The 27,423-nt window shown below is 41.1% G+C and overlaps 2 protein-coding genes across 7 annotated transcripts in view; one reads left to right on the forward strand and one right to left on the reverse strand.

Annotated features, from left to right (window-relative positions):
- Window positions 1-4,637, forward strand: part of AKT3 (AKT serine/threonine kinase 3) — a 146,555-nt gene extending 141,918 nt beyond the window's left edge. For both annotated transcript variants that reach the window (XM_085300603.1, XM_085300604.1), the window contains one exon: window positions 868-4,637. In XM_085300603.1, coding sequence (XP_085156729.1) covers window positions 868-953 — 86 coding nt within the window. In that variant the 3' untranslated portion in view covers window positions 954-4,637. The remainder of the gene's footprint in view (window positions 1-867) is intronic.
- Window positions 4,638-7,383: 2,746 nt separating this feature from the next.
- SDCCAG8 (SHH signaling and ciliogenesis regulator SDCCAG8) overlaps window positions 7,384-27,423 on the reverse strand; it is a 112,844-nt gene continuing 92,804 nt past the window's right edge. For 4 of the 5 annotated variants that reach the window (XM_085300600.1, XM_085300602.1, XM_085300597.1 and 1 more), the window contains 2 exons: window positions 14,644-14,770; window positions 7,384-7,723 (listed from right to left, as the gene is read on the reverse strand). In XM_085300600.1, coding sequence (XP_085156726.1) covers window positions 7,637-7,723; window positions 14,644-14,770 — 214 coding nt within the window. In that variant the 3' untranslated portion in view covers window positions 7,384-7,636. Of the gene's footprint in view, window positions 7,724-12,589; window positions 12,675-14,643; window positions 14,771-27,423 lie in introns of all 5 variants that reach the window. The other variant, XM_085300598.1, reaches the window with a different exon arrangement.

The following is a 27,423-nucleotide window of genomic DNA, read 5'->3' on the forward strand; positions in this document are numbered from 1 at the left end:
CATACAGTTGAAATTACAGGAACAGGGAAGCACTGTTAAGGTCAAGCAGCCTAATCATAGCAATTGCTCAAAGCTGTATTAGTTCTAGATTTTAGCTGTAGAATACATGAAGATAGAAGCAAACATATATATTTCTGAAAGGCTGCACATAAATACATGGTTAGAATAACAGTTTCAATTGGTATCTTTATAGATAAGCACTGTTTAAAAATCCATGTGAGAATGTAGATTCAAATCCTCAGTTAGGCAACATCTGGTGCCTAGTTTCCATTGGCACTACAGGAGTTATGTAAATAAAAATATTTATGAATTTGGCTTAGTCCATGTTTTCTCTGATCCCAGTAAATACTGTAAAAATAAGTGGTTTACAGATTACTTTAATAATACATAAGAATTGAAATACATAGAACTTGCATGAATTGTTCGTTTTGTAAGTATTCCTTCTTTTAATTCCCTTTAAAATGAAAGAATATTTAAATGAGGCTGCAGTAAGAATATAATTTCCTGAACTCAGCTTAAGAAGCAATGAAAATTGTTTTGTCGCTTCAATCAGCAAAGACTTTCTACCTCTGTGCTACCAGAAGATAGATATTCTGGCAAGTTCTGATTAGCGTACAAAAGGTAGTAATAACTGGCATTCTGGTGTAATCATCAAAACTAAGAAAACCCTGAAATAAATAATGACTTATTGAAGAGATGTTGAAATTAGCATCATTTTACTGTATGTGCATATGCRTAAGTGAATGAAGAGATACTTGAATTTCAGTCTTAACTTCAAGTCTGAACTCTGAGTGRTGTACTGCCTATCAGATGGRTAATAAAATTTTGTTGTAAATGTAATGACACCGACCTTCTCCCTTACTGCAGATGATGAAGATGGTATGGACTGCATGGACAATGAGAGGCGGCCGCATTTCCCCCAGTTCTCCTACTCTGCAAGTGGACGAGAATAACTTTTTGTTCTGCTGCTTCACTGTCATCTTAGGTTTATCACTGAAAATGATTCCTGAACATCACCACCAGTACTAGATACTGTTTAAGATAGCARGGGCACTTTCAGAGATCATTCCAAATTGAACAAGTTTCTTCCCCAAACCAACCTAAAATCCATTTTGTTTTTGCATGAAAAATGGTATTTCTCAACGCTCTCCTGCTGTTGCTGCTGCCCACAGTCTCAATATAATAGCAACGTCAAGAAGTAATTAACAATTTCTTTGGAGGTAGATGGCTTGACTTCAGCATTGTATACGCTGTGYGCAGATAGTCATCTATTTTTCCTCACAATGGAGGCTAAACAGAAATCATGTTGGTCCAGATTATCTTCTTCTAGAAGATGAATCAAAATTGTAATTAGTCTAAAAAGACTCGTTTATAATATTTTCTCRCATCTGTCTGTGCTGGTTAGAACAAGGAAACAAAGGGGTGGTGATGTACATATGCAAGGTTTTTGTTAGGCATATCATTACTTGAAGCAGGTCTCTGTCATTAACATCTGGCTGGAATTTGTTTGGGAAACATTTGAGAGAAGGACTTAAACTGTTGATATATATAAATATATATATATATTATTTTTTAATTACTGTTGGATACTACAGAAGAAGCAGAAGGGCTGGGCTCACCCAGCCTGCCACTTAGAACTTCCAGGTTCATGTGCAATCATGGAGAATCGAACATTATACATGCAAGAAATGAAGGCATAAAAGCAGCAGTTGAAGTTGTTTAAGGGGTCTTATAATTTGCACCAGATAACATCTTTTTCATGCTTTTCTTTTTCTTTCATGGTATACATCACCTCTGATGGCTGAAGAATGTAGACAGGCATAATGGTATTGCTTTTCACCAAAATGTGTGCACCAAGGTAAACAGGTGTTTGCCTTACTTGTTTTTATTTTGAGTTTGTGAATTAGCTTTTTCTCCAGGTGTTTAACTCTGAAAATTCTTTTTTTTTTTTTTTTTTTTTTTTTTTTTTTTTTTGTTATACTGCAGTAGTATTTATTTTTAGTGATAAGGATTGTATGTGTCATGTTTGCAAATGCTGCTACATCTTAGATAGAACAGGCTTATAGCAGTTAATTTTGTAATATATGGAAGGACTGTACAAGCTGAAGGGAATAATGCACTTTTCTCCCTTGTGGATATTTTAACAAAGCTCTGAAATTGTACATATTGCTTAGAATCAGATTTTTGTGAATGAAATACTGTCTTTTAATTCTTTGGCAATGGAGATGAGGAATTCCAGCTTCATGTGCCAAAGAGTTAAAAAAGAAAAAAAAAAGAAAAAAAGGAAAAAAAAAAAAAGAAAAAAAAGAGGAAAAAAAAAGAGAGAAAAAAAGAAAGAAGCTACATCTTGTACTCCACTGAGGATTAACATAATATAAAAGCCTGACAGCACAACAGAAATTTTCAGTTCTATAAGAAATGCATTTGAACAATGATGAGACCACAGTGATTATAAGAAAAGCACTTTATTATAATAATTAAAATAGTAAATGTCTGGGATCAGCCATTCTCAAGGAAGGATTGCCCTCAACCAAATAAGTCATGAAATCCAGCATGTTATGTGTAACCGTGGTACCTGATTGACTGAATTTAAAACATCATGAGCAACACTCCACTGATAGGAAAACATTGTCTTTCCATTTCCGAAGATCTGGATCTAACAGAATGTGTGCATAAACTTTAGCTTTGATCTTCAGCAATGATAATCTTAATAATAAACCCGTTGGTGCTAGGAGTTGGGCTATTAAAGCAGCTGCCAGTCAGTGCGGTCATGGCGTGCATGTGCCCCTGCTAACGACATCGGATAACCCTGACTCCATGGGATTATCATTTGAAGTATCTCCGTGTTCGTATCTTGTTAGCTCCCRCAAAGACTGTGATATCGCAGAGTATTATTGATTGCATTGTATGAATGAGTAGACGAGTCTGAAAGGGGACGTGGTCCTACGCAGATGCCTTAGCCTCTTGAAGCTGAAAGTTGAGTACCCGAGCATGAAAGCCACTGCTGGCAGTGCGCGTGCTGGGACAATCAAGGGGTAGACGGGCATTACAGCAAGGCAGCTAAAGATGCAGACTAACATAGACAATTTTGTGTGTGTTGTGTTTTACCTTTAATTATGGGTGGATAATCAGAAATATATCATGATGTATATTCTAACTAGGTAGGATCTCATTCTGTCACCTTGTAACACTAAACGCTCACGTGTAGAGATTACTCCTCTACAGAGAGGGAAAAGAGCACAGCCGCTGCATTGGAGATCTGTTCTGCACTGTTCGTGTGGAAGTGTCTACATGATGCAGTGAGTGACTGAAATAACTGATTCCTTATAGACGGGCATTATTTAGTTCTCTGCAAAGGCCTCAGACGTACAGACTAAAACTGCAGTGATTCAAAATCTGTGTTACATGCCTGTGTTTTTTTTCCTGTTTTCAGCTTGTAATAGCAATAAATTTTTGGACACGGGGCACCTATAGCTAGTGACCAACTGGAGTTGTGCCTCTGGCCAGCAGTTCCTCATGTGCAGAAGAAACCCTGTGGTTAGATCGTTATTGCGTAGCTAGGTAGAACGCAGTTTGCAGTAACTGTCGGCGAATTACTCGAAAACCTGTTAAGACTTCACTTTGCRTTGTATTATCTGCCTTCCAAAATACCGTTGATCAAGTTGATCTTATGGAGGGAGTTAACGTTCAGTTATTGCTGCCTGGAGTTGGGAAATTCTTATCTCTGTCACCAGTGTTAGAACCGGATGAGAGAGAACTTGTCAAGCTGTGCTGAGAGAAACCTCTGAAGCTTCTCTTTACTGTTCCCAGTTGTAGCTGGATTTGGACAGTACGTGGTGGCTGGTTCCCTTGAGCCTCTGAAGCACAGTACATTTCAGGCTTTGACTCCAGCTTGTACTGACTTCCATGACGTACAGTATGCCCTCTTGTACTGCAGCCATCTCTGAGGAAATAGGTCATTTCTGTTTGGATTTTGGCAGTTTTGCACACAGCTTTGCTTTCCACACTAATCCATCTTCCAGTACATTCCTGTTGCTTAAAGAACATTATTCCAGTATTGTTTTACATTTTTTCCATCTTTATTTGCGGCTTCTTAAAGCTGACTGTTCTTGCAGGGGCCATGTGCTTCTCCTAGAGTACAAAAGTAAGGTCTTTCCTTACTAACTGCAGGGTCTATATATTACACCTCAATGTACACACTTTGCTGCTACTGTTTGTACTGTCTACAGTAGAATTTCCTTATCTTGCTCCTGGTAGTGCATTACAGGCAAGCATGAAATGTAAAGTATTTATTTAAATAAAAACCTCTAAATTGGTAATTGAATTACCTCCCTGTAGCTTTAGAGTTTGTGACATTTCTTGACCTTGCTAGTTCTTTCATTAGATCCATGCAAGATCTAGTCATATGGTTAAGGATATTAAGCAGACACGACTATGAACCCAAGAAACCGTATTACTGTTGGTCATACTTAAACAGTTTATTTCCTTAAGTATATGACCCACAAGGATGTGAAATAACTACAAGAAACTGTTTTTGTACACTGTACATCCTTAGTATTTTTACACGTATATGATAGGGATGCACATTATTTTCCTTCGTACAGACAGCTTAAATAAAGCACTATGTCAATCTGCTACTTCTGTGTTTTTTAATGCTAATTTTGTTCTGAAGGTTTGTAAATATATATATATATATGTGTGTGTGTGTATGTTCAAGCTTACCACAAAGGACATATTTTTTTATATACGAACATTACTATTAAATATCTAGAGTGAAATTCCTGATTTCTTCCATGTGAGACAAAAACTAAAATGAGAGGACTATATTGCATATTATAAAAGATTTCTTAAGTTTTGGGTTAAATATTTACTTCATATCTTTAAATAATTTTATATAGKTTGGATGCTGCCATCCTGAAATGCAAAAATACGTTAATTAATTTCTTCATATAAGGAAAYGTACATTGTTATTTTTTATCACTGTATGATCTGTGCATGTTTAGTTAGAATTTTAATTTGGTGTGAAGGCTTAGTGATAACTGTAACTTGCTGTGACATACTGGCAGTAGTTGGTGATCACTTTCYGTTTGTAAGCTACTAAATTACAGTATTGCACCAAAAGAGTTAAAGAGTTCGTGTGACTAAGCAAGGTGCAGCTGTGGCTTGGACCCAAGCGCGTGTCCGTACAGGTGGTTTCCACGAGCATAAAAACTCTAGGAGGTATATGTAACTTCTAAAGTCAATTTGGATTACTCTTCAAGTAATGATTACACAGGGCCATATTCCTTTCATAGCACTCGGCATTTAAGTAAAAGTAAGTGATTTGTCATCTAGTGACAAATAGGTCAGGGTGTTAGAGGAAGGAGAGGGAAGGACGGGAAGGCTCCGCAGCCTCGTGTCCGTCTGGARTAGCCAGTCAGGCGGGCGAAGCATCCCGAACGCAGTCGGCTGAGCTTGGTGCTCGGACGTGAGCTCTTCCCTGGGACGTGGGTGCGTGGGCCAGGTCCYCCCACCCCAGGAGAGGGCGGGGGAGGCTAAGCCAGGCCTCGGTCGCAGTGCAGTAACAGCTCAGCGAGCAGCCCCCAGCTGCGAYGCTGGACGGCTGCTCCGGTCAGTCTGCAGGCGTGGGGGGACCGTAACGCTTCGCAGAATAACGCCCTAGTTGTGGACGTTGAATTTTATGGATTTCATCTCCTAATCTGGTATCTGTAAACTTTGTATAATTGCACATTCTGTGGCAAAGTAGAAGGGGAGACTGCGACTTAGGGGGGGTACGGTGCTGTCTGTGCTTATGAATAATTAATTGCTATGATGTAAAATAGCTTTGCAGAGAACTGGATTCCTTCTGGAGTCCCTGCAGCGTAACGAATGAGGTCCGTGCCTGGGACGGGGGAGAGCCGGACCTGGAAACCAGCTTCCCAGCATACATACCTGGAGTCCGGCACGCGAACGTACACCCTGACCCCCCCCCGACTCCCCACAGGTCCGGGRGAAGCCACCTGGTAGGTGAGGTGGCTCGGGGCAGGTTGAAGGGGCTACTGTCCCTGGGGCCGTGGCACAGCAGCTCCAGGGCCTCACCAAAGCCTAAATGCTGGGACTAAAAGTTCCTTTGGGCGGTCAGCGTGTGGTCCCCTCCTTCTGCTTGAACGCAGTTTTACACTGCAGAGTAGAAAAATGCCATTTGGTGCTTCCGCTTGGCACCTCGCGTAGACCTGTTCCTGGGGCTTGGTGCAGGCGCCTGTAACGATGCRCGGCGCCAGCGGCGTGAGCAGCTCTGAAGCACCGACAGGCCGGCCAGCAAGCGGCGGCCTGGCCAACGTGGACCACCGGTCGTTGCACTAGAAAGGAGGTTTTCATCCCTCGCTGGGGTTTCTCTTCCCCTGACGACTTGARGCAGTTGTTTTAAGCATGTTTTCATTGTCGTACTGAGGAGGCAGTTTGGGGAGGAGGTCAGATGTGTTTGGCAGTTTAATATGGCAGGAAATTGAAATAGGGAGGGAAAAGAAGAAAAAAAACACTTTGATGTTAAGGCTGAACCATTAATAATTCTTTTAAAATACAAGAGAATGAAAAAWTTTGTCCTACAGTAAATGGTAACTTATTTCATGTGTTGTTATGCCTATTTTTGTTCCATCAAGTCCTCCTCATTTTATGTGTTCATGGTGCCTTATTGTAGGGGAATTAGGTTTTGCCTTTTTTTTTCTTTTTCTCTTGCTTTACCAGTGCAGTTCTGTAACTGGATTGATACACTGAAGGTACTAGCTAGAGAACTTTTTTCTTACATACTTGCTGTACACCAGCAGAAGATTCAGATATGTTTTTTTCCTGAAACAGTCTAGTAAGTGGAAAATAATAACTTCTGTTTTAAAAACAACTATGAAGTTAAGCAGCAAAAAAAAGAAAAAAGAAAAAAAATCCTCAAAATATTTTGAATTCAGTAGTTTGAAGCTGAGTTCAGCCAATGCCTGTCCCTGAGACACACAAATATTTGCAAATGGCAAAGTTGTAAAATCCCTTAGGTCATGGCAGCCAGGCACCTCGGGTGTTTATTAGCCCTCACTAAGGGTTCCTTTCTCTCCAAGACTTTATACTGTGAACATTTTCAATGGAAACCTTTCCTATGGAAATTACCCCACACGATCTGGAATATTTATCTCTGTCATTCTTGTGTTTTTTTTCTGATGGTTACGTAGTTGTTGGGACTCCTGTTTTTGTATAAAAAAGTGATGAATGTCATGTAAAAATAAAARGTTCCCAGGCAGATTCTGGTAATGAGATTATAAACACAAGGCCAGTGTGACTTGTGCTTACAGTTCCCTCCTCCCTAGCCCACAGACACACTTTCCCTTGAATGCAAAAGGACACAGCCAGGAAGAAAAAAAAAAAGAATAAGATTAAGTTTATTAGGATTTCCATAGGTAAACAAGACACAAATGTTACTACAAAAATAGATAAAAGTATTTATTAAAAATTGTGCAAATTACGAATGTAAGAAAGAGCTGTTAAAACTGGATTGCAGGTCTAGCCTTTTCAGAAACGTCTTACATTAGGTGCCTTCCTTGAAATTTGCTAAGCTACTAATATTTCCAAAATATTTGTAATCTGTAGTTAAAAAACAACTAAAAATCTGTTGAAATTAGTTAGCAAGTGTTTGTCTCTGCAGCAATCGTTGCTTTGGSTGAGCTTCAAACAAGGCCAAGTTGCAGACCGGAACAGGGGGAAACTGGAAGATAAAGAAAGAGATGARTTTTGAAGTAGTCTGTGGTCTCTGGTGCTACAGTATGTGGTCTATTGCCTGCATTTTTGATTTGTGTCGCTTTGGCCTGCGGGTGTGTTCTTAGAAAAGGAGGCCATAAACGGTTAAGAACGGGGTCCCGCTGGGCAGAGGAGCGCTCTTGCAGAAGGCAGCGCTTCCTGTAGCCCTGCTGTCCTTGCCGCCTTCTAAGCTCAGCAATCTTACAGGTAGCGAGAACAAGCGCTATTTGATTTCTGAAAAACAACATCTCCATGAGCTTTAGCTGCTGCTCGTGTTTAGCAGTAAATAACTGAGCTCTTGTTTTGGGGCACGTCTAAGATCCTGCCCCTTCTCCTTTCCAGGAAAGAGGAGGCAGGTTTGTGCCAGAGACTGTTTACTGTGAACTGTGCAGCCTGTAGCCAGGGTGGGCAGCTGTGTCAAAACAGGAAGCTGTCTGGGTGCTGTTAAGAAACCTCTGGTGGGAGAGCTAATTTGCCATTTTTAAGCTCTTGCATAGCTATTGTTTGTGCTTCCTCAGTAGCACTTCAGGACTTAATTAAGAGTGAAGCATTAAACTCTCTTGGAGCTGGGGTTGCTACTAGAAATAAGCAACTGCAGTTCTGAAACGTGACTTTAGGGAGGTAAACAGCCTCAGAACTAAAAATAAACTTTCTAATTTGGCTAGTTTTGCATTAGAGGAATAAAGAGTTTCTTTGCTTATTTGTTTTAGTTCATATAAGGTAATTAGGGCTGAGTTAAACAAGGAGAATTTATGAAGCTGCAGTTCATTAACAAATTAAAGACAGTCACATGGTGCTTCTTTCCCCAAAATGTATGCACTGCCATTTCCCATCAGCTGCTACAGTTGGAGTCCCTCAGCATAGTGCAAGAAGAAATGTCCACAGGAGGACCGGGTGTTAAATTCAGTATCTGTGACTGGGTAGAGTCAGAGAGGGAACCTACACCATGCTGCATTAACCCTATATATGTGGCCAGCATTAAGAGTACAGACAAGATTTAAAAGGCAAAAGAAATACCAGTTCCTGAAGTAGTATCCTGGCACTTGTTGCTGTTGTGGGTTAAAACTTCCCTGGCCCACCCATTCCTCTGAGCAGCAGCTTGTGGCAGTCCCACCGATAGCCCAGCACTTCAGCGCAGTTCTGTCTCCACCAAGAACTAAAACTAACAAACACGCGCAGCTCTAACCTGAGGTACAAATATATTATTCCCTTCAGGTGCCCCTCCTCCGACAGCAGCACTTTGCACCACTCACTCTGACCCCTGGGATTTCATTCTGTCATACATGCCTCTAACTGAAAAGCTGCCATCTTTCCTTCTTGTCAGCCTACCTAAAGCAGCAAAAAAGCTTTTCATTAGCTCTACTTGTATGCATGTCAACCAGTTYGTACCAATATTTCTACCTGTAAAGACTCCAGGGTCCCTGTATTTCTTTTTAGTGCCACAGTCACCCAACATTAATGATTTGCAAGATGCTGAACCTCAACTTCATTGATGCAGTAGGCATTTCTCCACTTGACTACAGCAGGGCATCATATGCTTAAAAAAAAAAAAGAGGCAGCAGCAGCAGCACAAATACTGGCAAAGTCTCCGTGTGCCCAGCTATACAATAGGCTAGTGCTAAAGCTGTCATTTGAGAAGTGGGATCAGTTCTCTAACTAAAGGAACTTGAATCCATTRCTCTTAACATCCAGGTAACTGCTGAATGATCTGGCAATTGGATACTCAGGGACAAGGGCCTTTTCAGTATTAAAGTTCCTCTTCCTACTGATACTTCAAATATTCAGTGAGCAGTTCACTGCCCCCTCCCCTCAGTGGCATATGCTTTAGCTCTGTAGCTGGGTATTCTTACMTGTGCAGATTAAAGCTTCTGTAAGTAGTAAAACCATTGAAATCTCAATGTTTTAATCACTGTCAATCATATTTATAATGGAGGAGGAGGAACCACCAGACTCCCGCTCCGTTTGGTAAGAAAGCATCCAGGTGGCTTAGTCCCCAAGTCCTCAGTTGGCCCCACCGACAGCAGCAGGCTCCGCAAGAGCTGGAGGGCTCAACGGTGGGTGCTGCAGCACTGACGCGTTCATGTGCAGCCCAATATCAAACGCAGCTCTAACTAACTGCATCGCTTCCATTCATAGCTGATTTTTTAACTCCTATCAATCACCCTGGATGAAACGCCACCTAATGCGTAACAAAAAGTCCTGCTTTTCACCTGCTTTAATAACTGTCTGTCACTGGCTGTCACAAACAGCTGGCACAAGCACCATTTTCGTGCATTAAGCCTGGACTGCATCTCACCAATAAATAACCTAAGCAGCCCTCAGTTCTGCTGAAGAACAGTTGAGAGCCCGCTAAGATCAGCCTGGATCACTTCTAACACCAGCGATGGAGCGGCTGCTCGTTTCCTGGACAGAAAGCTACCTGTCTGTAACGTTCAATGAAAAAAAAAAAGCACGAATAGGGCACTTGGGAGAACTTACTTAAAGCGTTTTATTTGTAGCTGGGAACCCACTGAAAATTCATGCTCAGGGAAGAGAGCAAATTAAATCACAGCTCAGGAACGACTGTCACTTTGGCAGTCCCTCCCACTAAGCAGCTAGAGGGGTGAGTATATTTTAAGTTCTGTTTAGAAATAGAGTGGTCTGTTCACAGATTGGTTTACTGAAAAATAGGACATCTGTAAGGAAGGAGGAGACGGTTTCAATGGCACAGCACTACCGAGAGCCTGGGGAGAGCGTGGCCGCCTGCCAAGGACACAGGCTAGCTTGCACAAGGAGGTCTTCGCGGGAGGAGGCAGAGCAGCAGCATACGCCGACAGACCTAGTTGGAGCTAATCCCCAAGGTCCGTGGTCTGTCAGCTAGTCTGCGCTTCCACTGCCTCAGCTGGCCAGCAACCCCTTCCGGCAAGCAGAGCCCGCAAGGGGATTATGTAAATCGGGAAAAAGACGTTTTTCTGTAGAACTGATGGGCACCAAGAGATACCAAGAGCTTTCAGGAACCTGATCACACTAGACGGGCAGTGCTGAAGCTTCTAGTAATCTCTGTTTAGATGGTTTTTGGTGTATCATGCATATTCTTAGTTAATAGCTATATAAGGTAGGAAATAAATCTCTCATTCTCCTGACTTGGAGCAATTTGAAATGTAAGAGAGATTTTTCAAAGGTTGACGCTCAAAACTTGACTCTTTCAAAGACTTTGAAAATCAAAGTGTAAATTCCATAACTGATCTTCTCACTACCTTTAGATGCTTTTTTTAATGGATCAGAATATGTACACCATCTATTAAATAATAGTGCCATCTATGAAATATTAGTGCAGTGACTTGACAATGGCATATGCTGTAAGTCAGGCCAGATTATTTTAAYGATCCTTTTTAGTTCTGTGAAAATGAAAATTAGTGTGAGCACCTTCCTTAGGTTAGACTGCATCGTTAGGTTAGGTTGTACCCATTATTGCATTAATTTGGGAAAGAGAATTTCATTGTTTGCTACTCCGGTGCTACGTCGACAGCCTACTTTGCATTTTAGAATTAAAGATATGTAAGAAAAGCTTATGAAGGACCTAAACTGGAGAAATATTAATAATTAAACAAAAGCTGTGCTGGTTCTGGGGAAGGGTGTAGMTAATCAGAGCTTTCTGCTACATTCTGGCTGTGGGACAAGTATTTTCCAAGTAAAGATGCTTAACTTAAGATGTTAAAGCCCAAGCTTTTAGGCAAGTGGTTATTCTGAAGTAATACTGAGCTACTTTCAGTAACAAGAGAGTTAACATTGTTATTTTAAAAGCATGCAATTCATTTCTGGGAAAGAGAAAGATGTTTTTAAATATTGTGGTACTTGTCTTGGTTACTCCTTCAACAAGAATGCTAAAAGCCTTTAACTGACACTTCAACATGTGCCTGGATCAGGTATTTCTTTAYGATGGCTTTTGTTCCATTCACTTAAAACAAAACAAAAAAAACCCAGAATTTTTTCTTACATTGTCCCATGAGCTTTCAACGAAAAAGAGATTTTCAAAACATGCCAGAACATACCAGGACTTAAAGACCTCTTTTTCTCTTTTTCCTGCTCCTCCAAATATGGATAATATTAACATTGGAAACRAAATGCAATGGAAATATTCTAGGTTTTGAGAAAAAAAGCCATRCAAGACATAGTTTGTTAGTGTTTTTTCCTCTAGACTAAATGCATTAAAATAGATGTAGCAAGTTTAAAGTCTTATACTTAAATTACAATTAAAAAACAAGAATTTTCACACAGCAATAGGAACAGGTGTATAGTCTGCAGCAGTACTGTCATTCCAACACAACCTCCTCAAATACAATTATTTAGATAATGTTTCTTTCAACATGACACTAAGTTTTTATGATTCATTTTAGAATTGTAGCCTTTCTGAGGAAAATAGAGAAGCTTCTGCTTCCTGAACACAAAAATACTATTGGAAGTGACAGAACTTACTTAACCTATTCCAAATCAAAAGCCAAGGACCAAGTGTTTGTCTAGCCTCTCCCAAAAAGTACATATGGTAAAATCAGGATTCTTCTAAAACTTCCCACCTTATGAGATGCCCCCTTCTCTTGCAAATTCAATCTGGAAGGTATTTTTAGAAAATCTGTCAGGTAAATCTGTCTTACTTTGTTTTGGAGTGCTTTTTCCAAATTCTAAAAAGTGGTTTTTTTTTAAAAAAAAAGACAATTTCAAACCAAAAATGTTTCAAACAATTTCTTCTCCCCTTTTTTTATTCTGAAGTGTTTGCCAGATTCAACCCACATCTGCAAATAGTTTTAGTCCTTCTTTCCTCTCCCTCCTCTCTATATATAGTATATAGAAAAAATACCTTCTTCTGCTCATGTCTCTATCCATCCAGGTTTTTACTTGATTCCATCTGTGTCTTGTTTGAGATCTGCATCCCATTTTTTTTCCTGAAATATGCAACTGCTGAGTTACTGGTGGCTTATGTTCCAAGCTACAATAGCAAATTTAGGCTAGTGTACTTTACATAACTTTTAAAGGGTTAGGCATGATTGGTTTCCATAAAAAAATGACTGTAAAGGAGAACTATTGAATAATACAGTAAAATGCGGAATATGATGTCGCCTTTATCTTTGAAAATAGCATCAGTACTGATTCTGCAATTCTGATTGTGGTTTTTGTATTTCTACCATAAAATATATATCTATCTGTAGTTTAAAATCTCCCATTTTTGGTTTTCTTAACACAATTGTCTGACTTTCCAGGCAGCTCTTTCGGGCTGATTTCCAATTCTCAGAGAACCAGAGTTACTTTAAATAGCTGTAAATAGATTCTTAGACTCATTATGTTATAATTTTAAAAAATTATTCTTTTTTTCTGAGCATCCTCCAATTAAAATATCCTCTGGAGCGCAATTAACTTAAAATGAACATATAAATGAAGGAAAAAAAGAAGTTTTCAACAGTCAAATCTTGATAGCATTATAATGTCTAAATTATTTTTTTTTCTCCTTTTGTATGATTTCTGTATTTCTGCCCAACCTTATAAAAGACAATTTGCTTCCAGATAAAATAGATAACCAATAACAAAATCCCTGTGGACTATGCAAAGTCTTGTCACCTTACCGAATGTGCTACCATTAAAACAGAGGAATTTTTGTCTTCTTTTCAGAACAGCAAACACTCTTAAGCTAGCTTACAGAAAATACTATAGTTGCCCTAAAAATTGCCAGTAGTTACTACATGCTGATAATGTTACAATATCTTGAGTTAGCAGGTCTGTCTACTACAACAGGAAATCCTGTAATACCAAACATACTGATATGATTAAAGGCATAACAAAGTACGGATTTTGTTCTCCTAAGTTAAGCATCTTGGCATTTATTAAATCCTAAAGCTAAAATGCCTATGAAAAATAACGTGGTTTAAGTATTTTGAAGTTCAAAAAYATTTATTTTCCTTTTACTGTTAGGAATGTAGCTGGACAAAATTTTTCTCCACTGAATTTCTTTGGTTACCTTAACAGAACTCCAGTTATTCTGTGCAAACTCATTAGTTTACTGTATTCATAAGCTAGATAACATCATGATATGGTTGAATTAGTTAGTTTAGTCACAGAAAAAAAGGGTTTGATTGTTTAACAGTTTACTGAAAAATCTCATTCTTCGCTTATTAGTTTTCAGAAAAGGAAAGAAAGAAAGGAAGAGAGAGAATAAGAATGAAAGAATAAAACAATGAATCAGTTCTCTCCCTTATTTGCAAGGCACTGACTGATTGAAGAACAGTGGTCACAAAAACAAAAAGAAGAAAAAAAAAAAAAAAAGAAAGAAAGAAGATACAGCCCACGAAGATCTGTAGCTTCCTAGAGGCCACAAGAAGCAAGAGTCCCGCAAAAGATGCAGTGCAGTGACTAGTGCTCAGGCAGACTAATTTCAAGTTCTCCATCTCACACTTGGGTGAGTGATTCATGAAGCAGCATGAATGATAAATGCTATTTAAAAATAAAGAAAGTCACAAAGTGGTAGGGGGAATTAAGTCTGATGTCAGAAAAGGCTCTTAGAAATATCAACATAAATCTACTATTTAAACTTTAATGATTTTAAAGAACAGATTTCCATCTTCTCTGAAAAAGGAACACAACTACTTCTGATAAGAAACCTAGGAACTGTCAATAAGAATTACTTCTGTTGTTTAACCTTCAAAACCCTTTCTTACTTTAGGTTTATACAGGACTCAGGTCCAGCTACCCTCTTCTCTGCCATCTCTCTCCAACTGCATGGGATTATTTCTGGGTTTATGAGGTAATGTCTTATTAAAAACAAACAAAAAACAAGCAGAAAAAAAAAACAGCTGAAAAGACATTTGCCTCTTAAAGCTGCAGAATATTTGCCTAAGAGTTTCTTTTCCTTTGGCATGGTACCTGTGTTCGCAGAAACTGCACCTCTTCTGTAAGCATCTGCTTCTCTTTGAAGAGCTGATTCTGTTTGTTGAGTAACTCCACTAGCTGCTGGGCAGTGGTCTGGCAGTGCTTGTCAAGCTGGTACAGCCTGGAAAAAAAACAGATGAAAGGATTGCAGTGGATCTGCAGTTGGAATTTGCTGTCAAAGCTTTAATGTTTGCACTGGCGGGTGCAGCTTCCCAATGACTGCATTCAGGCTGGTGTTGTGCTGAGACTAAGGCATTAGTTCCAGGATGGGCGTTCAGTATGTTTTATTTTGACACTTTGCATGAGCGCATTTGAATGTTTGCACTTCTGATTTAGAAGCCTTGTCATGACATGATAGCAAACTGTTTTGCCATCAAGAGACATCCGATAAAGACCGCAGGACCATATCCTGGTATGTGTAGCTAAGCAAGCTCTGCCTTGCCCTCCTCTCCTACAAAAAGGCTGCCATGAGCTCAGCACGATCTCAGGGCATTGCAGGGAATGTCAGTCAGCACATCTGCACACTCGGTATCTACTTAAATAACCAGCTCCCTACATCGTATGCACTCACACAGATTACCCAGTCACTCCAATTACCCCAAACTCCAGACAAACTGGACCTGGAGTGACAAAAACTTTTGTTTTCTGTGTACTGCTCTCCATAACCTGGTCAATGTCCCAAAACTCATTACAGAAAGCAACGTATATTTAACTAACTCATTAAAACAAGTTCAATGTTAATATGTCAGCAGATATCGCTGGTACTAAACTTTTAGTAGTGTGACAGAGATTCCTGGGGAAGGACATAAAGAGGTCATCACTCCAAAAGGTCCTCATCCAGGGCTGGAAAAGAAAGGGAACAAGCTGGTGGGTATGAAAATGAACCTTGTTTACACTTGAGAAATAAAAGCTCAATTTTTGCCAGTCCAAACAGTGCTGTAGAGAAGGCAAGTATGCCTTTATGCAAACCAGTGTCTCCTGTTATGTCCCCAGTGGCTGTTTATTACTCTGCGATCCTGTCATGAAAAAAGTAAAAAGTCTGCTTGGAACCAAAAATAAGCTGGAAAATTCTAAAATAAAGACATTTCATTCATTCTTAAATGGAAATGTCTTTAATTAGAAGACTGCAGATATATTTGAAGCTTCTTTTCTTCAAATATACATACTATAGATAGAAAAAGCAAACATCTAAACATCATTATGCACTTGGAGAGCACGAACCAACTCTGGAGATARCTATTACCAAATTTTTGTCAAGATTAATTCTGGACCTAAACTTTGCACTTGCTTTTTTASAACTATTTCTTGTTCAACATATAGAAATACAGCTTCAGCTGAATGAAGTGTTTAAACTTGTGTCTCTCTTACAAGCTGTGGTTTTAATGGAATTAGTTATAKATTTACAATAAGACTTTCTGAGTCTTACTACTTTCAACTCCATGTAGTAGTTCTGACTTGCACAGCTGTCAAAACTCAGCTAAGCTAATCACTCTGAATATTCATGTTCTTTAGCAGGAGTGTTCAAATAATAGCAAATATCTCCAACWTTCTTGATAAAAAGTATCCCCAACTTTCTTGACAAAAAGCTAGTAAAATCTAGCTGAAACTAAATTGCCAAAATCTATGTCAAAAACAGTATTTACTGACCTGCATCTCTCAGTCAGTTTCTTTGAAATTAAATGCAGTGATCATGTAGCAAAGATTTTGCATGGACACGTTTCGGTGTCCTGCTACTATGTGAACACATCTCTGCAAAAGGGATTTGAAGAGCTGCAGGACCACATACTGGGGACAAGAACAAAACTACATGCAGCTAAGTGCAAACAGTAACAGCTGGTTGTAAACTTCCAATGAAGTAAACAAAAACCATATTGGCAGTATAGAATGTTCTTCTAATCATGRTTTCACACTCCCTATAGTTCTAAACTATAATGTGTTGATATATAAGCTTGTTTATTCTTCATTTCCCTCCCAAGTGGGCTGCAGGCTCAGGGCTGTAGAACTTCAAAAAAAACCCAAAACAACAAAACAACCTCCCCCTCCAAAAAAATACCCCCACTTTTGTACTGGTTTTGTTTTGTTTTGAAGATAGTTGTTCATCCGAGAACATGAGATTGCTTCCAGTGCAAAAAGAATGGCATTGTTAGCTGGAGGCAATGCAATAGGGCTTCAGATTAGAGATCAGAGTTCTGCTTACCACTTTGCCATGGATTTAACTTGAAGATATGTCATCTTATTAAATTTCCTTATTTGTAATAAAGATATTTTCCAGTCCTGTTTATAGAGCACTTACTACTTTATAACAGTACTGGTAGGGGTGTATAAATGTAAAAYGTTGTCTTCAGGCAGATGAAAAAAAGAATTCAGTGCTGTCCTATGCAATTTAGAGGTCTAAAGCTATCTTTGATAGTACAAAAGCCTGCCTCAATGACAGTCTGAATTCAGGTCCTTAGAATTTACTTTCTGCTGAATTTGATGTACAATCAATAAATTTCCATTATGCTAGTCTGTTTCAAAAGCAGTTACATGCTCTTTGAGAGCCCCTTTTGCAGAAAATTAATACTACTGTCAGCTAAATACATAGTAACTAAGTACTGAAGACCCTCAACAACCATCTTTACAGTAACACATGGAGCTTTGTCCATGAGTAAGGTAAGACCCTTTCTGGAAGCAAGGGCAAACAGTAGTGGTGAAGCCTGCAAGGAGAAGGCCTTTCCCGGATGTGTCTCTTCTCTGGCGAGGGGAAGGTTCCAGTGGAAGAGCCACCACTTCAATGCAGGAACATTCTCCAGTTCTGGCACACTGACAGAAATCACTTCCAGCTCATATAAATTTTATATCAAAACAACACGGTCTACTCAATACTCACAGGCAGCCCATGCAAATTTCAAAAACATTGCTGGGTATAAGCCTTACTGTTCTCTATTGTAAAGCTCTATATACTATTGGATCATGTAAAATATAATTCAGATATGCTATTGTAAATAGAAAAGTCCTTAATTATTGAAATATTACTCAATTATACTTTTTTGTTTTGTAACTTTACCACCCACGTCACATTCAGACTGTCATCTTGAACAAAGGTAAAAGAATGACACAGAGACTGAACTGGGTTTTCCCAGCAGGCCACAACTTGACTTCTATCATCTATATTTATCTCTAGTGCTTGAGTACAGGGTTAACACCGACCCCAGTTTGGGGTCGTGACGGATAAAGAGGCAGTAGGTCTCGTCAGTGCAGATCTCAATCCGTGAATTCCCAAGTGCCGCCTGCCAGTCTGCTCTGCCGTAACTGCTGCCAAGCTGGCCCTTGGTCTGAACTCTGGGACTACCAGCCTGCTCCGGTGCATTTAGCTCTTGAGGACAGGCTCTGGGCCCTCTCACAATATCTGCTATTACGTGTGACATGTGCAGCACAGCCACACATTCCCATATGCATTGTATCTGGCCTGCCTGCTGATCTCGTAAATGATTCAAGATGAGAAATGAACAGCTCCACCCACACTCACTGTACTTCCCATATGTTACAACTGCACATCAATGCCTGCCATCGTTTTTACAACTGGGTGACAGAGCCTTCTGCACGTTTTGCTAATACGACTGAGTGAGGCTGCGCAGTCACCAGCTTCGCTTCGGCAACGCTTCTGACCAAGCAAACGTCCTGAGCACCTGAGTGACTGAACCTCCTTCCCTGTACCCCCCCTCACTTCCACAGTAGTTAATTTTTCCACCAAAGTGCCAAGAACCTCCCAAGTGGGATGGCAAGTGACTGCTGCTCCTTGGCCTRGGAGTGCTGCAGGGCACCGGCTCCAAACTCTGTCATGCTACTTCAAGGCACAGGTTTAAGAAATGTACCATGTTTAAAAAGAGCTGCATTTGGACTACTTACAGGATAACCTGACACCCAGGGAGTAGCTGCCATTTAGTAATAATAATATACTTTAAAAAATGTTTCCATTAACTATTCTAAACCAAAATTCATATTTCTATATAGAAGTAGGCAAGAAGCTGCTTTGTGAGACAAGTGGTTCCACAGAAGGAAAACAAATTTGAGGCACCGTAATCTCTAGTGAATGCTTTAAGGTAAAGGTTTCATCCTAATCCTCAATCCTGGAAGCTCACATGCAGCTTTTTGCCCAGAATGGCTCCAAGATCCCGTGCTACTTCGTGCCACAGCTTGCAGAAGAGCACACATCTCTGTTTGCGCAGCAGTAACACTTGCATCTAAGGTTAGGCCAAACCCTAACCTGTCCAGAAATCACCTGAAAACGGATCGATATGTTTTGTAACATTTAGACGAGCGTAGGCAGACAACCATCACAGAGCCCTAAACAAACCACGTGAAGCATAAAGCACACAACAGCTTGGTGCTTTGGCACCAAGGCAAATGCCACCCAGCAGAGCAAACTTCCCAGTGCGTTTCACAACGGCAAGCTGGACCAGCACAGCGCAGCCTACGGACAACCGGAAAGCTGCTTCATGGAGAGGTGCCGCTAACCCGGGGGCCTCCACGGGGCTCCAGAAAGCAGCGCCCTGGAGCGCCCAGCCCCAGGCACCTCGCAGGCAGCGACGGCCCGCAGGCAGGAAGAGCTGGTGCAAACTGCCCGTCCTCCTCCAGGCTTTCGAGTCTATCTGATAYAATCCGATGACCGTTTCTGGCCAGCCAGCACGGGGCTGTCAGGGCTGCAGGGGTTGTCCCAGCCCGGCCCGGCACGGCCCCCGACCGCAGCCCCCATCTGCCGACTGCCGTGGCGGCCGAGGGAGACGCAGCCGGTGGCACCGGCGCCGGGGTGCAGGTCCTGCCGCTCGCTGTGGGCAGGGAGTTCTCCCCCCTGGGAGGGGGTACGCTGTCGCACAGAAAACCGCATTAAAAAACAGCATTCCCCTCCCTTTTGGGGGGGGGGACGTTTTGGCCTCCCCCCGGTTTCCAAGGGGGCTTCTGCAGGCGCCCGGGTGCTGCTTCCCCGAGGCGAACGGGCACCGAAGCCACGGGCGTCCTGGGCTCCTCCACGACGCAGCCCAGGGACACCCTCCCTCACAGCCAAGGTCGCTTAATGGCCGTCCCTTAATTGCAAATATTTTTAACACACTTAATTTTTAAAAGCAAACACAGGATTAAAAACAAGCTGACTTGAAAAAAGGGGAACAAGCCCACAAGAAAAGGAAACGAAACACARCAGACTCGGTCTCTGCCTGCTATTATCTTTTTTCTCAGGGCATCTTGCAAATTTTCTATGATGTTCACATTCACAGCAATGTACTGTGGCACAGTTAAGCTTGCATCTTCAAATACCCAAGAGTTAGGAAATGCCAGAGCGAAAATTTTCTGCGTAACTTCCCCTTCCTCTAYGGCTGCTCCTGCACAGAGGTCCACCGCGAGGCCGCTCGGTGCCCTTCACGCGTTCTCCATCTCCCCCGCGATGACTTCCGCCCCCCACTCCGCTTTGGCCCATCAGTAGGGYGGCCCCACGGGGAAACCGGGCGCGATGCTCTGCCCGGGATCGGCCAGCACCGGGATGTGCCCAGCCCATTCACCCGCTCAGGTGCACCACCCTGCTGCAAGCAATTCGGGGAATTTTCAGCAGAACTTCCCTGTTCCGTAGGATTACGTACTTACACTCCTCAAACGGCTGAACGGTTTCAGCCTAACCTGTAATTTATGGCAAGCCTAATAAAATCAAAAAGGAACCGAGTGGTTCCAGCAGCTGCAGCTGCCGCCCCAGCGCATCCCCCTCCCCACCCCTCTGCCGGGACAGCTGTTTGGGTCCCCTCCGCTTCCCTGCTCAGCTCTGCCCCGTTTCCCTTGGCCCTTTCTGTGGCAGAAGCAACGCTGCCTTTTTCCTTAAGAGAGCAAAATTCAAATCTACCACCACTTCAGGTCTTGAGCCAGATCTGTAAACTATTAAGAAACTTAAAGCCTGTAGCTAAAACTCTGGTTCTCATATAAGCACCTAAACTTTCACTATGGTTTGCAATATTCACAAATTCACACTGTAAATTCTTAAGTAATTAGGTAAGAGTCCATAAACTTGGAAGAATTATAACCCAGAGTTTCACCATTGCCCTAAATTGCTATTTACTTAGGATCTTGAGCCATAGATCAGGACCTTGCGACAACCTCGAGTTATCAACATCTCAGAGAAGACAAGGTTCCTATATGTTCCCAAAATTAAAGAGGAAAATCTATATTGGCTATCCTTCAAATAAACTCCACCCTCCTTTCTCACTTCGAAAACAAAACACCATCACCCACTTTTTCTCGTTTTTTTTTTTTTTTTTAAAAAAGCTTAATTAAAAAAACAAAATTAAAACGTAACAGTGAGGAGGAACTAGCTAGAGCGAACAAGTCTCCTGAGTTCTCTCACATTTAATTTGTGACTTCTAATAAGACACGGGGGACAGTTCATGGTACATTAGAMAAGGTTTCCATGAAACTTCCCACCCATATGAAACTGGTACCACAATTCTGTTGCCATCGAAAAGGCCAAGGCACTCAAGTTTTGGAAGGTGTGGAATGCAATCAAAACCATTTATGGGTTAGTGAGGTAAACACTTGCCCCCATGCCTGGCAGAACAAACACATCCAACTTAGGTGAATGGATGGTAACTTGAGGTTGATATCCCATGCACGGTTTGCAATCAGATGCCTGTAACAAAAACATCTATGTTTCACCATGAAACCTTTGACTCAGGAGGTTCTCTATCCCTTAAGGGGAATTTAAAATGTTTTTTTAGGTGACCTCAACATTTCCTCTTAAAAAAGGCACTCTAGTTTTTCCACACACTTTTTAAATAAGTGCCAGCATTATGTTTTCTCCAAGAAAATAACAATCATCTGCTCATCTGTAATAACAATTACAAATAAATAGGGTTTAATTAGAAGATGGCATAGGAACAGCCGCTCTCCTTTGTTTTAGATGTCATCACCAACTATTAAAACGTATTTTCACTTCCACAGCTGGTCCAACAGGTTAAACAAATAGATCATGTAGGAAACCTGAGTCTGGATCTATTCTTGGGCTTCCAATAGAAGAATGCTGAAGAGGGAACATTATCAGCCTGCTCCTTCGTAGGGGGGTGTAGCAGCTGGGCTTAGCTGATACAATAGTCACTTTTAGCCCTCCTGGGTTTTGACAGGAAGGAAACAATTAAGAGCAAGGATGGCAGGCCATAAAAGATATGGATGAAAGCTTCATTAATGTCTACTTGTGTTTGAAACTCTAAGTGGAAGAAGACGGTTTTCCTCTTTTAAGGGAATTCAAAGTAACATAATCTATAATAAGAACTCGGGACATGGTTTGCTCTAGAGAAAAGTAGTTCTAGTTACTATTTTCTGCCCACTGCTGGAAGACGTTTAATAAAATGATTATCCAAACCATTTAGACTGACTATTCACTTAAAATGCTGTAAAATACCTTGGGGAAAAAAAGGAGGCAGGGCTTGCAGCACATAGTGGTATAAAAATATAATTAATCTTTTAATCAGCTGCTATTTAAAAAAAAAAAAATATGTTCACCTCTCTCTGATTTTGTTATATGCCTAGGAGAACTGAGACTGCACAACTTCCCAGTTAAGGAGCAGAATCTTGATAATGTTAAGAGAATGCATATCTTACCACAGTTTTAAAAGTGAGCTCTGGTATATATAGGGATCATTCCACAAAGTACATAAATGCATTACTGAAATAATTTTGCCTGCATTTGTCTTAATAGACACAACAGTTCTTGTGATTGGTCTACTTTTTATATACGTATTCCATTTTCTCTATTCCTTATCACAATTCTTCATTTCTCTTGTTACCAGACAAACATGAGCTTTTATAGACTGCTGGTTGGTGTCCACACAAAACAATCACCATATTTATTTGACTCGGAGATGCTGAGAATTTTTTAGTGCAATCCGCCCAGCCTGAACTCTCTCCTTCAGAAACACTTTGCCTTTAAAAAGAAATTCCCAGCATGAACCTCATCAGAAGCGACATGTAACAGACAGTACATGTGGTGTTTGGGCAGGCGACAAGAGAATTGAAAAAGTCTTTACTTCTTCTATTCCATGGCATGTGCAGAATGTACATGTGGCCCAAGCTGACATCAGGCATTTAAAGCAAAAAAAGCTGATAAAAGCATCAGCTTCTGTTAACTTACTTTTTCAGTCATTGTCTTAATTTAAAAAATGCCACTGCTAGGAAGGGTAGCGCAGCTGAGCTACAACTGCTTCGGTTGTTTCTGACAGTTGCAATTACAGACTAACAGCACAGCTTTGGGTTCAGTCCTGCAGTCCTCACCGAGCCCAGACTCTAGGTGCAATTAGCAAGGACCACAGGCACTACATTACCGAGAACATAAAGCCTCTGCTTGTTTATGTCTATAGCTATTAGTACTTTCGTTTGAAAGGTAAAATGTTTCCCGCTAACGACCTTGTAGACGGGAGCTCAATAATGCCAGGTACAGTCTTTATAATAAATTGGGTCTGATTTGGTTACCTGCACGGGAGCCTTCACAGTTTAATACTTACATATCACAGTCCCTCAAAAATKATCTTCAACATAACAACAAGGCTGCTATACTGTGTAGCTTGACTGCTATAAAAACAAACTGTACAAATAACAAACCCAAAGTGTTAAATATCCATGGAGGTTTCACTCACTAGTTCCTTTGCTTAAATCCCATGACCCTTATTTTCCACATCAGAGGTGCAAACATGCCCCTCTTTTCAGCGTCACCTTTAAAAAGTCATTTCTCCTATAGGCTCTGGCTGGCTATATGCACTCACTTCTTTTCAGGGTTCACACTGGGTTACTGTGAATTTCATAAGTTACAGTGAAAGTAATGATAGATGTAGATTTGTCTGGAGCGTGCTTCGTGCTTTTATGTTGGTGACATAAAAGAGGAGGAATATGACGTTAGCTTGGTGACAGAGATGATTTTTCTGTGAAGCCTGTCCAAATAGATGTTTTCCATACAGAGCCTGCTCTGCTCCATGCAGACCAGATTGCCTCCATTTGTCAATGTCCCCCAAGCCAGGTTATTTCCCTTCAAATACAGTTCTGTTGCACATGTCCATTTTCCAAGCTTATTCCCTCTAGGAAACAAAAACAGGAATGGTGGGAACATAGCSAGTGGGGATACGGAGAACAGGCTGGGAAGCAAGTCATGCCAGTTGATAAGGTGAGTAGAGGACCCTACGATGTGCGTGAGAAGGTGAAGGGAAATCAGAGCTGCGCTCAGACACATGTGAATTTGCTCAAGGGACYTGGGGAGGTTTCAGCCTCTGCTCCACCCTCAGCGCTGGCCGGCTGAACGCATGATCTCCCACTGGCAGCTGCTGCTGTCAGGCAGCGCAGCGCTTTGGTCCAGGGTAGCATCCAGCCCCAAGGTCTCCAGCTGGGTCACTCAGCATGCCACAGCGCAGCTCTGTGGAGGTTGGAGGAAGAGGCCCAGCACCACTGAAATGCCGACCAAGGCGGAAGGCAACATGGAAGACCAAAGGCAGGGAGAAAGCAATACAGGGACAGATGTTGCACTGGGAAGGGCTGAGAGGAAGGGAACTGCATGCTGAGAAACCAGAGCACAGAAACAGAGAAAGCAGGAGGACGTGAGCTGCGCTGTCAGCTGACATTTATGAAGGTCAGCTCTTGTGAATACAGAGAACCACTCCGGGTTTRGTTTTAAATCACTAAAAACACAGTGAAATTGCATGTGAAGTTTGTGAAAACCGCAATTATTTAGGAGCACTGAAGGAAAACAGCAAAGCACTTCAGAGAAAATACATTTTAAAAATGGTTCTCAGTAAGGATATTTTGGGATGTAAAAATATTAGTTCTGTTGYACCCTGAATTTACTGCACCAAGCTTAAAGGCTGAGCTCAATCATTACTAGCAAATAGAGGAATTTTATTCCTGTTTTAAGTATAATTATAGTTATCTTCCGAATAACCGTTAACCCCTCCACAGTAAGGAATACGACTGTAACCAGGCAGTTTGGAGATGAGAATCATCACACCCAGATCACAGCCAGTGGGAAGGGTCAGTTCTGCCTTCCTAGTGACAGCGGCTTAGCTCGTGGGTGAGAACAGCTTCGAGCATTGCTGCAAGAGCAGCGCAGGGCTGTCAGGAGCACTGTGCAAAAGGAGCCCACACTCACCTCCAGCCTGGCTTTCCCATGCCCTAGCTCTGCACAACAGCCAGCGGCCACCAGACCCCGCAGAGGCATCCCCCCCCAGGAAGACTACTGGCATTTTCCAGCAGAACGCATTATGCCCAGAACCGTGTGTGCACGCGCACACTCTTCTGCTTGTCTCCACAATATTTTAATTATTGCCAAAAAGTTCAACAAAACTAATAGTCTGTTTTATGCTACAAGTTGCAACAGGAGTTACTCATTTTCTTGACATATCTTCAGTGYATGTAAGAAAGGAACAGTTCTCCTTAGATCGTATCAAAAGTCCTTGCTTAATTTTGTTAGGTCAGTTATCCTTTTCTCATGTTACTTCCCCATATTGTATTCTTTTGTGCTAAATAACAGTAAAAGTTCTAAGAAACAAGCATTGGAATACAAAATTCAAAAGTCTTGATATGTTTCTGGGTGCTGAATGTTCTCACTCACATAGTTGGACAATTAAAATTAAGTGCCTACAATTACTAATGGTAAATTGAGAGAATAAAGATCCACCTCTATATGTAAAATGACAGAAGTGATTTTTGTTTTCCTAAGTAGAGATAAAGCAGATAAACAAATACGCAAAATGAGGAGCAAGAAATCCACCTAATATTAATCAATTACTTGTCCTTAGACTCGGTAACTTGTGCTACTGCTGCTTCTGCATAAACATTTGTGTGTACTTGATTATGTGTATTACTATGTTAGCGAACGTGCATGCTAATAGCACAAAGACTGAATTTCTGAGCAAACTGGGAGGTTCAGCAGATGATCAAGGAGCACCAGAGGCCCCCACGGGGAGGTCACCAGTTCGACTCCAGCCTTTCTAAGCAGCAACCGCTGTCTGGTGCCTTTCAGAGAGATGCTGGTGGTCTCGGCACAGCTCCTAGTGGACAACCGTCCACCTCACACGTGGTTCAGCGGCTAAGTAACAAGCAGGTCGACAAAATGAACCCAAGTCTTCCTCCAGAGGGAGGCTATTTTTTCTGAGTGTTGAGAAACATAAGGAGGCTTGAGCAGGGGGGCATGAAGGCAGCTCAGGGAAAAGCATCTACTGCTGTAAATAAATTGCAGGTTAAGCTTAAGACTGCCGTTTCCTAAGCTCTAGATAAGGAGCTGCCTGGAGAGTAATGAAAAAAAARGAAAAAAGAAAGAGGAAAAAAAAAGAGCACTAATTGCAGTTTTACTTTTAAATTACTGAGATTTTAGGCTATATTAGAACAGCATTCATCTCAGTTTAAGATAATACATTTTCCAGCAAAGATCCTCAGTAGGGAAGATACTTCTGTAGTTAATGGCTTGTTTCTAATGTCTCTGAAACCATAACGTAAGTATTTATCTATGAATAAGTATTGGGGTTTTCTTTGTGTTATGTCCTTACATAAAAATCATGATATGGTATCATGATGTACTTAAAGTCTCTTCAAATAAAATAATCCTAATTTTATTGAAACAAACAGTATCAGTGAGATAAAACTGCACTTACAGGTATACCTAGTGGCATAATTTCATTGACACATGCAGAGGAGTTTACAATTCTATTGTGTGACAGCAGGGGTACAGCTCAAATCTATTTCTATTACAGATCTAGATACAAAAGCTTTCTTCCTGATCCAGAATAACTCTCATGAGCTGTGATGTGAACTACGGAGACTCCTGTAATACCAGTACATGCGTTCATGCACACACACAAAAGGGCCCAATCCTGTATTACTAAAAACAAAAGGAATTTTGCCCTTGATAAAAGGAGGCCCCTTGTTTGCACAAAGGGCAACTTGTCAAACAGAATATGAATGCCAAGCTGGTACATTATAGTCACAAGCATAATAGCCCCAATCTTGTTTTTAACAAAGTACATCCTAGAGAGAGCAGCTTCCGCCCCCCCAAAACGGGGCATCCGCTACAAATTCAATGAATCGGTTCTCAAAGTGTTCACGAAGGATGCAGCAAATTTGCAGAAGGGCACAACCTTCTCATTTTAAACAGAGGGAAATTGTATGTTTTCAGTATAAAAAATGAGGATGTGAAAAAAAAGCTAAACACACAATACCTCTCTTTAATGTATAAAGTTCAGGGTTTGATCTCCGAGTTTCCAGTACGTTAAAAGAAGAACACAGAATAATGATATAAAAATCCTTCACAAAAAAACAACAAGCAAGAATGAAGCAGTACCCGCCTGGGGGCCAATTGCCTCTCCAGCAGCGGTAAGGCTGTTACTAGGCTTGCAGTACCATTTGTTCCATTACACAATCTCCTGAAGCCTTTTACAGAGAGCTAAAACAACTGCCTGTACCAACACGACACATGGCTTTCCATCCCGACTCTTTGCTAATCCAGACGCTCCAACCATCTTTCTTTAAGATGCCATATGGTTGGCAGAAGCCTGTAGATCTAGCAGCACATCTGCTTGTATGTTACTTCTCCCCTCCAACTCCCCCCTCCACACCACAAAAGAGAGAGCAAATAATTATTTAACATGTAACTGGTTAAACTGCATTTAAAGAGGACAGGAATTATTTAGCTCTAGATATTTAGAAAATATGTATTGTTGCAGATCATTTGTCTCTCAGCGATTTCAAATACAGAGAAATAAAACAAAGAAATGAAAGGCACATGGG

This window comes from Rhea americana, unplaced genomic scaffold, assembly GCF_003343005.1.
Source record: "Rhea americana isolate MKP2758 unplaced genomic scaffold, rheAme1 scaffold_166, whole genome shotgun sequence".
NCBI classification, from domain to species: domain Eukaryota; kingdom Metazoa; phylum Chordata; class Aves; order Rheiformes; family Rheidae; genus Rhea; species Rhea americana.